Raw genomic sequence first — 14222 nt, 5'->3', positions numbered from 1 at the left:
GGGGGGAGCAGGGGGCAGCCTGGAGCTGCAAAGGGGTGCATTCATCCCGGGCACCCAACTCGGGGCTCCCCCAGTCTAAAGCCCCATGCCTCAGGGGTGGGGTGCAGCCCAGACCTCATCCCACACAAGCACAGTCCTATCTGGGGAGATGGGACCCCAGCCGTCCCCTTGGGGAGGACGTTTGCAGTTCCAAGAGGGAAGGGGAGAAGGGGAGGCAGGCCAGTGGCTGTGGCCACCAGGTCCCCCTGCGGCACGGACAGTGCAGCTTCCAGCTCAGGGCTGAGGGTGGCAGGCGAGGCCTCATCTGACCACTGGGACACTCTGGGGATAATGCGTCTCCAGCAGGTCCCCAAGGTCAAAGCCATGTCCTGTCAGCCAGTGGGGATTCTGACCACATTCCCAGGAGAGCGAGGCTATTGGTCTTTACCTGCAAAGGGACCGGGCCACTTCCCCCCTGGGCGGCCCGGCCTCCTGGACCATGCAACACTGTCCCCCCTTAGCGGGTTTGCTCCAGCCCTGCTTGCTGTAGAGCCTTTCCCTGGAGTTCTGCAACTTCTCCCCCTGGGGGCTGCACCCCTTCTTTTGCCCCCTGATGGAGAAACCACTCGCACTGCTGTCCCTGCCGGGCCTGCTTCACTCCCCCTCTGCCTGCTCTCACCACTGCCTGCCCGTGTGACCTCCGGCCCTCCGCTCACGTGGCCACCCCTGCCATGTTTCCAGACTCCTTTTGGAAATCACACCAGCAGCCTGCATCCCAGGACTGCCCGGAGACAGCTCAGTCCGGGGCGTTTGTGACAGGAGCCAGGACCCATGTGTCACCACCCATCCAGACAGGTCCCTCCTCCCGGCGCTCGGGAACAGGCGGGCGGAGCGCCCCTCTGTCCTCTGCCAGCATCTGCGCCCACAGAGCTGAGCGTGAGCTCCCTCGTCCTGCTGGTCCAGAACGTCCCGTCTCAGGCTGCTGTCCTGGCTCCTTCCCCCGCCCAGCAGGCCTGGCCCTGCCGGTCAGCTGTGTCCTCTGGGCTCAGAGTCTTAGGGCCTGGGCAGAGGGCGGCTGTGTGACCTTGGGGAAGCCACTCGCCTATTGTTGTTGGCATGTTGCTCTTGTTATCCTTGCGGTGACCTGCCACACGAAGTGCCTCAGCTGACAGGGTGGACAGGCCAGCCTGAACCAGCCCCCCACCCCACCCCCCAGTGAGGCCCGGGGAACTGGAAGGAGAGGAGCCAGGCCCTGAGCCTCTGCAGCTATAGCCAGAGCACCCCCTCTCGAATCCCAGCAGCGTGGCTCCGCCCTTGGAGGTCAGCGTGGCCCTGCTGACCCTCAGCAGGGCTATACGGGGACATTTCTGGGTCTGGGGGTTAAGGAGACCTGTCACTCCCTGATAACCTTGGTGTGACCCTCCATGGGTCATGTCTACACGTGGGGGCATACCGCCTGTCCTGCCTGTTCACAGAGAGCTCTGAGAACAAAAGGAAAGAGGTGGAAAGCGCCATGCAGGAGGAGGAGTGCTGTAGCACTGACATGGCGTTGCTGTTTTGAACAAAAGCAACGTCAGCCCGGGAGCTGGCCTTGTTTGCTGTTTGCTCACCTCGGAGCAAGCATGGCCATCCAGAGCAGGCGGCCAGGAACCTACTCTCCTGTGTGCCGAGTCCTTTCTGAATGGCTCAAGTGCACACAGACATGCACCGAGGGCCCCTGCCCAGCCCCCCCTCCAGCCGCTCCGCCGCCCCCAGCCCCCCAGCTCCCCTGGTCCTCACTGCTCGGCTTCACCAGCAGCAGAGACAAGGGCAGACCGGGCTGCAGAGCGCCTTAGCTGGGCTGAGGAGATGTCACCCGTGCATAGTGAAGTGGAAGGGTGATGGGGTGAAGGGCTGAAGTCTCCCCGAGCCACTCAGGCTCTCTGACTACCTCTGCTTTCCTCTCAGACCCTGCACACCAACACCAAAGGAGCCTCTGAGAAGGCACTTGCCCCTCCCCAGCCCCAGCTTACAGCGGGGTGCAGGCTTCCACAGGCAGGGAGCGGCTTTTGCAAGGTCATGAGGCTCGTGTGTCAATCACACACAACTGAACCGTGGCACCCTGAGGCCCAGTCCGCTGCCCTGTCCGCTGTGATCCACTCCACTGCTTTGATTCTGTTGCTTTGCCCTCCCCCCTTTCTCCTGCCCTACCCCTCCTTTATGGGTTCTGAGAGCTTTCCGGCAAAGGAGCCGCCTGCAAATGGACTGGGGCCTGAGGGGTGGGAGCTGACATCCCTCCAGGCATGACCCTTCCAATCCATGACGCTCTTTCTCCCATCACACCTGTCTCCCCTCAGCCCACAAGCACAGGAGGCAGGACATGCTGCAGCCCTGCGACGCGGAGTACCCTGTGTTTGTGCACCAGAGGGCCATCCAGGAGGTCAACGGGATCATCGACTGTGGGGCCTGCCAGAAGTAAGACCTGAGGCAGCTCTTCCTGGCCCAGCCTCGGGCAGGGCTTGGTCACGCACCTGGGGGGGAGGGGGGGCGGGCGGTGTCTGTAAATGGGGAGGAAATGCCTGTTTCTAAGTGAAAGGGCATGCTCCAGGGTCTTTGTTTCCCAGGCCCCTTAGGAAGGAAACAGGCTGAGGCAGAGGGTGTGAGGGAGGAGGCCAGTTGAGGGCTAAGGAACGGTGGTCCCAAGGCCAGATCCTTGTCAGCAAGTCACCTCCATGCCAGGCCCCAAAGCCATCCCAGATAGAAAAGAAATGATCCCACGATTCACTGTGTATCTCACTCACACCTGCATGGAAGCTCAGTGTCAGGGCCACACAAGCTGAACTCCATCGAGAGATCTTGGAAGGTAAGGGCAGCTTTGAGGAAAGGACAAGCCAGCTCCCCCTTAGAAATCTGTCTGTGCAGAGAAAGGGGGAAGCATAAGGATGTTCTTAGGAGTGTGTGGGCCCAGCCTAGACTCAGCCTTCCCCACGGAGAGTCCATTAGATCCAACTTGCTCTGCCAGCCCAGCCCAGGGAGGCCTGAACGAAAGTTCCCTCCTGCTGACCCCACCCCTGACCTCAGGGGCCATGTTCCCTGGAACTGCTCTCCTGGCCCAGGAGGCAATGGCCTCCTCCAGGATGTCCCCTTGGTCAGCCTTGCCATTCACCAAGGGCTCCCCAGGATATCCTTGAGAGACCCCAGACTTCGAGCAAATTCTTCCATGCGCAACGCCTCAGACTTTGGAGTCAGACAGTCAGGTTTCCCTCTCTTACCCTTGTGTATTGCCAGGTTTACACATTTTAACTTTACCACAGCAGTTCTCTTGTGACTATTGTTATTTGTGCACTTAGCTCAAAGGCTTGTTGTAAGGATGAAGTAAATGGTATGGTGCAAAGCCAAGACTTTAGGGTAGTCAGACTTGAGTTTAAAAGGTGGCTGGCTCTGCTACTTCCTAGCTGTGTATCCTTAGGCAAGTTACTTAGCCAATTCTAGCCTCAATGTTCTCATCTACAAAAGGGAAATAATAACCTCATGTCGTGTGGTGAAGGTTATGTACGAGTGTGTGTGCATGTGTGTGTGTGTGTGTGTGTGTGTGTGTACAAAACAACCCATCCTGGAGGAAGTGGTCAGTAAGGGGCAGCTGTTATGTAATACATCAGGCCTTGTGCATAGCAGGCATTCAATAACTCTTTACTCCCTCCCTCCTCACAGTATGCAGGGGCACTGTGCCACCTCGTGGCCAAGACTGAGCATTACACTTTGCCCATATGGCAGGCCCCCACCACATTAAAGCAAGGAGAGCCACACGTCCCTATTTGCTGGGTGCAGACCTGATTTATACCTGTTGTCCTGCATACATTAATAACTTTAACTCTCAAATATGTTCCAGTTAGGACTTCCTCGCCTTCTCCAATCTGCTAAGAAAGGAGCATTTGCAAAGGCTTATGGGTAAAATAAGCCAATAGGATTGAGTCAATTACTATAGCTGCTCTAATCTGACCTGCCTCATTGTTCCATTTCTTCCCCTGCCACTCTAACTCTACACTAGAAGTTTGGGGGTTCCCCTGTAGAAGCCCTATACCAAGCCTTTCATGGATTCCATGGCCCCACCTCTCTCTTTGCTGCAGGATATTTGTGATGCAACAGATTCCCAATAGTAACCTTCTCCTCCTGGTGACAGACCCCACCTGTGACTGTAGCATCTTCCCACCAGTCCTTCAGGAGGCTACAGAAGTCAAATATATCCTTCTGATCTGCCAGGATGTACGGGGTGATGGAGGAGTGGCGGTGCAGGAGAGATGGTGGGGCTTAGATTTTGAGGCTGAGGCCACTCTCCCACACAGAGCACTGTTACTTGTCCTCCACCCCTTCCCCAGGCCCCTGGGTACTGCCTCCTGACTCTGGAAGCCGCTTGTAAGGCAGTTGGTCCTACCAGGGGCAGGCTCTTCCAGAACTGATTCTCCAGAATCAGCTCTTGTCCTGAGGTGTTTGCCTTGACAGTGACTCCTGCACATAATGCCTCTATCAAGTGTGACCGGATGCGCTCCCAGAAGCTCCGCCGGCGACCGGATTCCTGTCATGCCTTCCACCCAGAGGTGGGGCTGGAGGGGGTTGAGAGGTGGGGCTTGGACTTTATCCCAAATCCTCAGCACTGTGGCTATGCCTGCACACTGAAGACATGAGTGCATCTGGACACAGGATGCAACTGCACGTGGAAACCTTCAGACGCGTGCAGCAAATACTAAGTCAACCAGGATCCGAGGGGCCTTCTACAAACAGAGCCACACAGCTCCCAGGGTTTGGGCCCTCAGTGAATCGAATACAGCATCCCCATATTGACCTCATTGCTGCTGCACTTAGCTGCAAATGATCTAAGCAAACAGGAAATAATTATATGCAAAATACATGTATTGAGCACCCGCCCTGTGGCAGGCCCTGAGCTGGGTGCTTATGCTCGGTATTGTCTTTGCTGGAAATGGCTGCCACAAATAACCCACATCAAAGATGCTCCCAGAGGCAATGGCTTTCCTGAAGTCACTCTAAGAGGATGACCCTGCAGCCACTCCAAGAGGGGGCAAGCAGAGAATTCTTGAGCCCAGTTCTGGGGCTGAGTGTATAGCCTCTACTTCCCCCTAAAAGGTAGGGGGTTTGAGAAAGGAGACAGTGTCTCCTCCACTTTTGGAAGCCTCCCTCTTTCCCCAGAGACCCCTGCCCTACTTCCCACCTCCTCTGGCTGGTACCCCGCATGAATGCTGCCCTTTCACCTCTGCTCTGTGTTGCAGGAGAATGCCCAGGACTGTGGCGGCACCTCGGAAACCTGTGCCTCGCTCCCCCTGCTCCTGCTGCCTCTGTGTGCCTGGCTGCTGCCAACCCAGCTGCTGCGGTGACACCCACCCAGTCTGATCTGTTTTGACAAGATAGTCCTTCCAGAGACATTTTAAGGAGTCAGCAACTGATGGGGAGCCCAGCTCACTACAGCTGGGTTATCACCCAGGTCAATGCTTTTCTCAGTGACCCTGCCTCCTGATTGCTGGGTGGAACCAGAAACCATTTTCCCAAGACCTTCCAGGATGCCTGCAACTACGCAGCCCACCTCGAAGGGCATTCTCCCATCCTTCCTACCTCCTCTTCAGGAGCCTAGCATGATCTCAACTTGGACCAAGACAAAAGGATTTCATTCCATCTATTCTCCAGAAGCCCAGACCTAGCCAAAAATGGGGTCAGCTGTTCTAATGAACCTGGCTGGTCTTCCGTAGAAACAAGGACTTAAAGATACTGAGAAAGAGCGGCAGAGTTAGACCAACCGTAGCAACAGCACAAATGAGACAAGGGCAAGAACAATCCCCCACAGAAAACTGCCTCAAAGTGAGATGCATGGTGGGAGCACCTCAATTTCCTTCTGATGCTCAAAAAAATTCTGAAAGAAAGGGGGGTGGGGAGAAGAAAGGGAAGCGAATAGTAATGGAAAAGACCCCAAATCCTTTTATACCAACACTAGAGGCCCAGTGCATGGGAGGGGGGTGTCCGCTCAGACCAGACTGCACCCTCTCCAATTTGGGACCCTCAGGGGATGTTTGACTGCTGGTTTAGGCCTGATCACGGGGATCAGGCCTAAACCAGCAGTCAGACATCACTCTCAAAATCTGGGACCACTGGGTCCTAACTGCTGACCTGCCTGCCTGCCTGATTGCCCCTAACCGCCTCTGCTTGCTGGCCTGGTCACACCCCAACTGCCTCTGCTGGCCTCGCCAACCCATGAAGCCTTCTATTCAATCATTTGGTCGTCCCTCACTAAACCCACCGGCCTTGTCATCCCACGCAGCCTGCTGTTTGGTTATCTATCTGGCTGTTTTGGTCATGACGGCCCTGGCTTTTTATATATTAGCAAAGCTGCATGTGATGTCTGCAACTATTGTTATTTTAAAAACGTCTAAAAACATCTTTGCAGTCCCGTCAGTGTGCCTCAGTGATTGTCAACCTATGAACCAGGAGGTCTTGATTCTGTTCCATCAGGGCACACACCAGAGTTGCGGGCTTGATCCCCAGTAGGGGGCATGTAGGAAGCAGCCAATCAATGATTCTCTCATTATTGATGTTTCTATCTCTCTCTCTCTCCCTTCCCCTCTGAAATCAATGAAAACATATATATTTGAAAAATCTTTGCAAAGCCTGAAGGAACTTTTGCATCTAAGAAAAGCGTGAGAGGACCAGCGGCCAGGTTAGAAGATAATGGGGTTCAGCAGAGACGGCAGGAGTGGCTGTCATGGAACAAGGTCCCAGGAAAGAGCAGCCCTCACAGTGGCAGGGGAGGGTCTCCAGAGGGCTGGCTCCCCACTCCCCAGGAGGTCCAGGCCCACTGATCTACAAAGAGACTGCCTGGCTCTGTTCCTGGGGTTAGAACTTCGAGGAACATTTCAATTTGCCAGGCAGAGCCCACTGGTAAGGGAGCTCTATTGGGAATTCACTCTCCATATACACATTCCTCCAGTGTCTTGAGCTCTGGAATTCCTGAGACCCACCCCTCTCAGACCTGGCTCCTAAGAGACAGCAATCTCCATTGGAGAACAACATTAAAACCGACTGTGCAGGAATCCTGAGTGGCCTCAGATCTTTCCGCTTAACCAACCTCCAATGAGGAGGTCTAGCCACACCCCACAGTCATAGGCAAGGGCAGCGCCCAGGCCTTAGGGACCCTTCTCCGCCCTCCACGCTTCAAAGTACAAGTTTCCCACCAGTAATTGGCCCCCTTCTCTCTAAAGGAGGCCAACTCAATAAAACACATTCATTATATTTGTAAAATGCCTTATGCTATCAATTATACAATGTTATTTTCATTACCACTTAAATCTCACAACACTCCTGTGAGGTGGACATTAAAAGCCTATTTACAGCTGAAGAAATCGAACCTCAGAGAAGATAAGGGATTCACTTGGCCAGTTTAAGTGGCAGAATAACGGTAGGAATAGCTGAGGTCCATATGTACCAGATAAAAGCAGTTATTAACCCATTCAACTCTTGTACCATCTCTCTGAAGTAGGTACTAGTATTAGCCCCACATCACAGACCAGGAGACTGAAACACAGAGTTGAAAACTCCAAATTATTAGAAGAATATTATGAGGTTTGAATGCATATTCGTAATAATGTGCCTAGCTACTACAATATTACCTTGTTTCCCGGAGGGACAGGGAAATTAGTGTGATGCCAGGGAGAGGAGGTAAAAGTCACAGATGCCTGCCTGGTGCTGGTGGTGAGAAGCAGTAGGGAGCCCTTTCTCCAGCCCAGTGGCTGTCACGGCTCAGAGCGCCCAAATTAGCATGTAGCTACGACCTCACTGTGACCAGCATGGCAGCATAAGCACTTCCTAGCCACCGGCCATAGCCACCCACGTGCCTTCCTCCAGCATTAGTCCTGGCCTCCAACAGCATCTGACCTCAAGTACTGCCTCCCAGACACGGACTGCCCGTCTCTCTCTAGGACAATCAGTGTTGTCTTTTAAAAGGCTTATCCTCCCCACCCAACCAGAGCAAACATTTTTAGGCAAACCTAGCAACCATGTTAGCGATATAATTTTAAAACCAAGCTTAGGAAGTGCTGTGGCAGATCCTGGCCTCATTCTGTCCACTTACACCACATGGCGTGCCTGGCCTGCAGTGGACTGTAAGATCTAAAAATCTCTTTCAAAACCAATGAACAAAAGACCATTTCTGATTAACCAGTTTGCTCCTTACCTGGGAGAACAGAACATTCTCTTGAGTCTGCCTTCCTTCAGAGGTCAGAACTATTGTTCCTCTTTCTACTGTTAACAAAATCACTAAAGGACAGCAGGTGGCATCCTGGCTCAAGCTAAAGAGCCATCACCTTTATTTTCAAAGGGACAAAGTTCAAACCAAAGTTATTTAATAAATGACAAGAGTCTGGAGTACAAAATCTTTTTTATTTTTAAAGATTTAATTTTTTTTGTGTGTGTTAATCCTTATCTGAGGGTATTTTTCCATTGATTTTTAGGGAGAGTGGAAGAGAGAGGGAAAGAGAGAGAGAAATATCGCTGTGAGAGAAACACATCAATTGGTTGCCTCATGCACATGCCCTGACCAGGGAGAAGCCTGCAACCAAGGTACATGCCCTTGACAGGAATCCACCATGGCCATTTGGTCCACAGGCTGAGCCTAACCGGTTAGGACTGGGGTACAGAATCAGGAAAGCCTTTCCCTATAAATGTTGCACATCTTTGGTGACCCAGAATTCAAGGCTGCTGTCAGGACCTCCTTCCTCAGTAGAGATATATTAACTTATAAATTCACCTAATAATTTTGTGTATTTTAATATAAGTGCTTTCATGTAAAAAGCTCCTATAGCCACTTACTGCTGCTAAGTGAAGTTTTGGTTCAAGAGAGCAAAGGAGTGGGCATATCTTAAAGTCAGAAAAGTAAATATAAAGTCAGAAAAGTAAATACGGGAAAGTCAAAGACCACAGAAGGGAGAAATTGGAGCCAGAGTTTGGCAGAAACCCCAGCCAATCACCAAGGGAAATTAAGAGAAATGTCGATCTGTGAGAGCATTTCACAGAAAGATGCAAAGGATGTTAGAAACTCCATCCTAACACATGAGAAAACAGGGCTGAGAAATGATTTCTCGCCTGTCACCTGGCAAATGGCAGAGGTGCGCTCTGAACCTACAGCTGTTTTAGGTCAGTGTAGTTGGAGGGATGGTCGGTGAGCAGTAATGAGAAGCTTGTGTTCATGCAGCTGGATCCCCTGCTTCCTTGGGTCCCTGAGCCCCCTCCATTCCATCACAAGCAGGAGTTACAAGAGCCAGACTGATTTTGTTTCACCAAATCAAATAGTTGAAGGCAGAAAATGTTTGCACATAAGGACACAGGGAGTGGCAGTGCATAGTTCATGCCCATTGAGAATACAGAATGTGCTGTAACTGAAGCAAAATACTGGAGATATTATTTCTGGGGCAATTTTAAAGCAACACTGCCAAGAGGTTTCTCTAGACCAGTGTTTCCCAAACTTCTCTCATGAGAATCACCTGGTGGAGTTGTTAAAATACAGATTCCTGAATCCCAACTAAGAAGTGCTAAACTAGAATTTTTAGGAACATATAGGTAAAATTGTATACTTAACTTAGTGCTAGAGCATATAGTATACAATTTTACCTATGTTCCCAAAAATTCTAGTTTAGCACTTCTTAGTTGGGATTCAGGAATCTGTATTTTAACAACTCCACCAGGTGATTCTCATCATGAGAGTTTAGGAAACACTGCTCTAGACTACCCAGAGCCCTAGCAATCTATAGTCAAAACTCAAACTTGCCCTTATCTATTTCCTTCAAAATAACCAGAGCTCGCCTGAGGAGTATATTGACAGCTTGGAAAAGCCTAGGAAAAAATGACGCGAATTATTTGTAGGCTTCACCTTATTTTTCAAGAACAGAATGCAATCCAATGTTCTCTATGCAGATAATATGGAAAATCTTTAACTTTTATATATACTTTAAAATGAAAACTCAAGAGTGGATATATTATCCCAATACTGGAAATTCTCCTGCAAAACTAAATTTATCTAAGATAAAAGTTATAAATCTTTAGTTACATAAAAGGGTTAACAATCCTCAAAACTTTTAAGTCAATATACATGTCTAATCTGAATTTTCTTCTTAAAGAATACCGGCAAAGTCAGCCTTAGCTTTTCTGATTTAGTTTTTGCACCAATGAAATGTGAACTGACCAGCAGTTCAGAGGGTTGTAGTTGGGTTATGTGAGATAGCAAGAGTCTTTTGCATAACATATTCATTATATATTAGTTGCATAAACTTTAATAATTAAGGAGTTAGCCCTCTCCTCCATTCTAAACCTGGTCAGAGGTCAGAGGTCAATTCCCGGTCAGGACACGTCCATGCAAGAGGCAGCCAATCAATGATTCTCTCATCACTGATGTTTCTCTCTCTCTCTCTCTCTCCCCCCCCCCTTCTTCCCTCCCTCCCTCCCTCCCTCCCCATTCCTCTCTCTGAAATAAAAAACCTATTTTAAAAAATAAGCTTAGTGAGAAAGGTTGGGAAGTGAGCTGGGCATGAGCATTTTGGTTTGTGATTCAGATTAGAAAGTTTCTGATAATTCCTTAAGCTTCAGTGTAGAAATTAACACTTCAAGTCAGAAATGCCAAAAGCTCTGGAGTGGTAAGCTGAGACAGTGGGGGGAGGTGGGGAGAGACACACACAACACAAAAGTTCATTTTCCACTTGGTTCCTTTTATTAGAAGTTGAGTATACAGCAAATAGGGAAATCCCATGGTGAATGAACCATTACACAGATGCCTTTCTGAAACCCCAAACTTCTATGATCCCCAAAACATGTGCTTTGTGGCTTCAGCAATTTTTAAAGGGTAAGGAAAAAATACTGAAAAAGGCCACTATTTAATGGTGATAGTATGAAGTTGTAGAGGTCCTAATCAGCCTGGGGCCAAAAAAGAAAATTAAAAATCTGCACAGAGCAAGCAAGCCTCGGACTGCTGAGAGTAAGGCATTCAGGCGCCAACCTGGTGAGAGTTCTCAGCGAGCACTGTAAGACCAAGTGCAGTGAGGCTGTTGGTAGTCAGTTGCACAGACACACACTTATAAATGGGTACGCACACACCCACACACACCCACAGGAGAGATTTTTACTGGATTATACATCGTTGATGTTAAATTTCAGGTTTGCTAAGGGTTTGTGCTATGTTGAACCAGATTGGGCTCCTCTTTGGGGTGTGGAGTGATTGGGCCCAGAGACAGCTACCTCTGTTGGTGTTGTGTCAAGTCTGGGTCTTACACCCCGCACTTCAAAGAGCATGACCGAAGAGCAAGTCTGGCTTCTGATATGTGCTGTTGCTTCCATGGAGCTAAGTGAGTTTCCTCCACATGGCACTGCCCTGCTAGACTGTCCCCTCAGAGGGAGTAATACTGCTCTTTATTCTGTCAGGCACTGAACTGGTTCATGCACTGAGTGTTTTTGCTGGGTCCACCTAGCACCCAAGGTAGTGGTTATCCAGAACCAAAATACTCTAAGTTCCTCCCAAGTGCTACACTGGATTCTTTCTTCCTGGATGCCAGCTTTTTCTGGAGATTGGAAGGGAGAGAAAGAACCAAGAAAACCCCATACGGAATAAATAGGAGACCCTTCCCACATTTTCAAACACCAGTGGAGGATGCCAGCCCCATGCTTAGGGCCTCAGTGTTTATTCTAACGCACACAGTCCCAGGATGTAACGATCACCTGCAGCTTGGATGACAGTAAGTAACCTAAGATTCTAGTGCTATCTGTGTGGTTTGCCTATGAGCCGTGTGAGGATCAGATGAACCAGATCCTTCCCCTAACACTCTCCCTGATGCCATAACAGGGTAACCTTGACGACATAATCTTTTTTTTTTTTTTTTTTTTTTTTTTTTTTTTTTTTTTACTACTTCTAGCAACTCTTCAAAGTTAACAGTTTTCAAGATTCTCCCAAACTCCTTGGCAATAACATACAATTTCCTTTTAAAACGTCCCACCAGACTATCCCTTAAAATTGGGATTCAGATACTGCTGCTGCTCCTTGGTGGGTATTAGGCCCTGCTTTCCAAGAGTTTTAGTGGCTTTTTTTGTTCACGGAGAACAGATTTGACTGCCACACCAAGGTTCACCAAGGCAGTGTGCTAGGTGACACCCGTCTTTCCTCACCCAAAGGAAGCAGTCTCCCAACCGTGGTGAAGGAGCTCGAGAGGGACCTGGACAAGGCAGACTCTTTGGGTTGGCTCCATGCCAAGAATGATGATGCTGGGAAAAGGTCAATTTTTATTTCCAAGAGGAGGAAGGGTAGTTAGGGCAGCGATTTTAATAGAGGGACATTTCCAGGATACTCCAAAAGCTCCACAATAAGGATATGGAAAACTGTCACATCCCTGCAATCAGATGAAAATCATCCCAAAAAGAACAGGATGCCAGGAAGCACCCAGACCAGCACTGTGCTAACATTTCCAGAGCTTAGTCTCCTCTACCCTCCTGCAAGCATAACTGACATTCTGCAGCAGGTGGCTCTGCTCCTTAGGGGATCATTGGCATAAAAAAGAAGTGGGTCTCTCCAAGGTCACCTGAACTAGAGCTTTTAACTAACATCCTGTCAGCCATTCACTTGCTGCTTCCTTAGAAAACACATACCAACCTCCCTCTCCCTCAGGATCCCCCAGGCTCTCAGGCATGAGAGTGGCGATGTGACCACTGGGCAGGGGCTGTGCTCTCTGCCCCTCCGGGGCCCGGGGTATGACAGCCTGCAGAAGGCAGCGTGGTGCACCAAGGCATTGTACTTTCTGGGCCATCGCCTGTTCCTCCCATGGTCACTTTGTGCAAAATTGAAACAGTGTGTGGTTCTTGCATGTTTCATTCTATATAAAAATTCTCCCTCCCTCTCCTACCCCTATGTTTTAAACATTTATATAAATTCTTATTTAAACAGTAAGTTAGAAATCTTATTTACATTAACTTGTTTGTTCTCCCAAAAGAGCATCTAAAATCACATTCCCACCCCTTGATAGGATATAAATGTTCACCTAAATTGGTTTGAATTATTGTTTTAAGGAGAGAGAAAGGGAGAGAAGAATGAACTACCAGCTAAACTGTTTCCCCATCAAATAAATATGATATGGATCAGAAGCCAGTTTGCCAAGGGTCTTGCAGAGCCCTCAATCAGTACAGCCCAAGAATACCCCGGGGTTTGGGCCATTTCTCCTTTTCCCCAAATTGATGCACTCCATCCTTTGAGGTATGATTTATTTTTGTTTTTCTCTTCTCAGTCATGTGCCACATGGAGCCTCTGGTGTGTCACCAAGCGCACGAGGCTGTCGAAGTTTTGGGGCTCCTCTGGTACTGGCATCAATGGCCAGGAAGGGAAAAGCCTGCAGGTGCAGCAGGCCCTGGTCAGGGCCACAGCCCTGGTTACTGCAGGTGTCACAGTGCATCCTCTTCACTGCAGCCTCCGCCGATCATGAAGCGGAACTCCTGGAGGTTTGAGACCCCATGGAAGTGAACAAAAGCGCCAGCAACCACAAAGATGTGGAAGAGCTGATGAGAGTGAAACTGGAAGCAAACAAAAAAAGGGAGGGGGGGTGCATTATTAAAAGTCTGCTAATAAGTCTTAAGATCACTTATGCTGAGCAGAGGGCAAGGAATGGATGCAACAGAGCTCAAATTCGAGATCTTGGGATAAACATTAGGCATATCATATTCTGCTAAAAAAAGGCCAGCCTCCCCACAGAAATCAAGGTGCTGCCACTAAGTTTTGGACATGAAATTAGTGAACTCAGGGGCAAATTATGGAGAAAGACAGAGCACAAAGGTCCCAAGAACCCCCTAATACTTAGCAGTAAGCATTTTCCTCGTTGCTAATGAATATTTTTATCATGGAATAATGCACTTGAGCTCTGGTCATATTCAAATGTTAGAAAAACGTTCTCTGTTGGAAAAACTAAGGGATTTCCAGGATTGGGTACAAGGTCAAAATATATGGTGCCTAATGTTTTCCAGCTCGAAGATTCTGGAATTACAAGAACAACATACTATATCAAAAGACTAGGAAAACAGGGCTTTTTTTTTTTTTTTTTTTTAAGTATATTTTATTGATTTTTTACAGAGAGGAAAGGTGTGAGATAGAGAGATAGAAACATCGATGAGAGAGAAACATCAACCAGCTGCCTCCTGCACACCCCTTACCGGGGATGTGCCCACAACCAAGGTACATGCCCTTGACC

The 14222-nt window shown here is 49.4% G+C and overlaps 2 protein-coding genes across 4 annotated transcripts in view; one reads left to right on the top strand and one right to left on the bottom strand.

Moving 5' to 3' along the window:
• CACNA2D4 (calcium voltage-gated channel auxiliary subunit alpha2delta 4) overlaps positions 1 to 6047 on the top strand; it is a 110365-nt gene extending 104318 nt beyond the window's left edge. For both annotated transcript variants that reach the window (XM_045588398.1, XM_036457661.2), the window contains 4 exons: positions 2316 to 2433; positions 4086 to 4198; positions 4471 to 4553; positions 5241 to 6047. In XM_045588398.1, coding sequence (XP_045444354.1) covers positions 2316 to 2433; positions 4086 to 4198; positions 4471 to 4553; positions 5241 to 5345 — 419 coding nt within the window. In that variant the 3' untranslated portion in view covers positions 5346 to 6047. The remainder of the gene's footprint in view (positions 1 to 2315; positions 2434 to 4085; positions 4199 to 4470; positions 4554 to 5240) is intronic.
• A 4644-nt stretch (positions 6048 to 10691) lies between these two features.
• The window catches only part of ADIPOR2 (adiponectin receptor 2), a 52047-nt gene continuing 48516 nt past the window's right edge, over positions 10692 to 14222 (bottom strand). For both annotated transcript variants that reach the window (XM_045588396.1, XM_036454756.2), the window contains one exon: positions 10692 to 13551. In XM_045588396.1, the coding sequence (XP_045444352.1) occupies positions 13423 to 13551 (129 nt within the window). In that variant the 3' untranslated portion in view covers positions 10692 to 13422. The remainder of the gene's footprint in view (positions 13552 to 14222) is intronic.

This window comes from Pipistrellus kuhlii, unplaced genomic scaffold (assembly GCF_014108245.1).
Source record: "Pipistrellus kuhlii isolate mPipKuh1 unplaced genomic scaffold, mPipKuh1.p scaffold_m20_p_3, whole genome shotgun sequence".
NCBI classification, from domain to species: domain Eukaryota; kingdom Metazoa; phylum Chordata; class Mammalia; order Chiroptera; family Vespertilionidae; genus Pipistrellus; species Pipistrellus kuhlii.
This window is presented reverse-complemented; position numbering and strand designations above follow the sequence as displayed.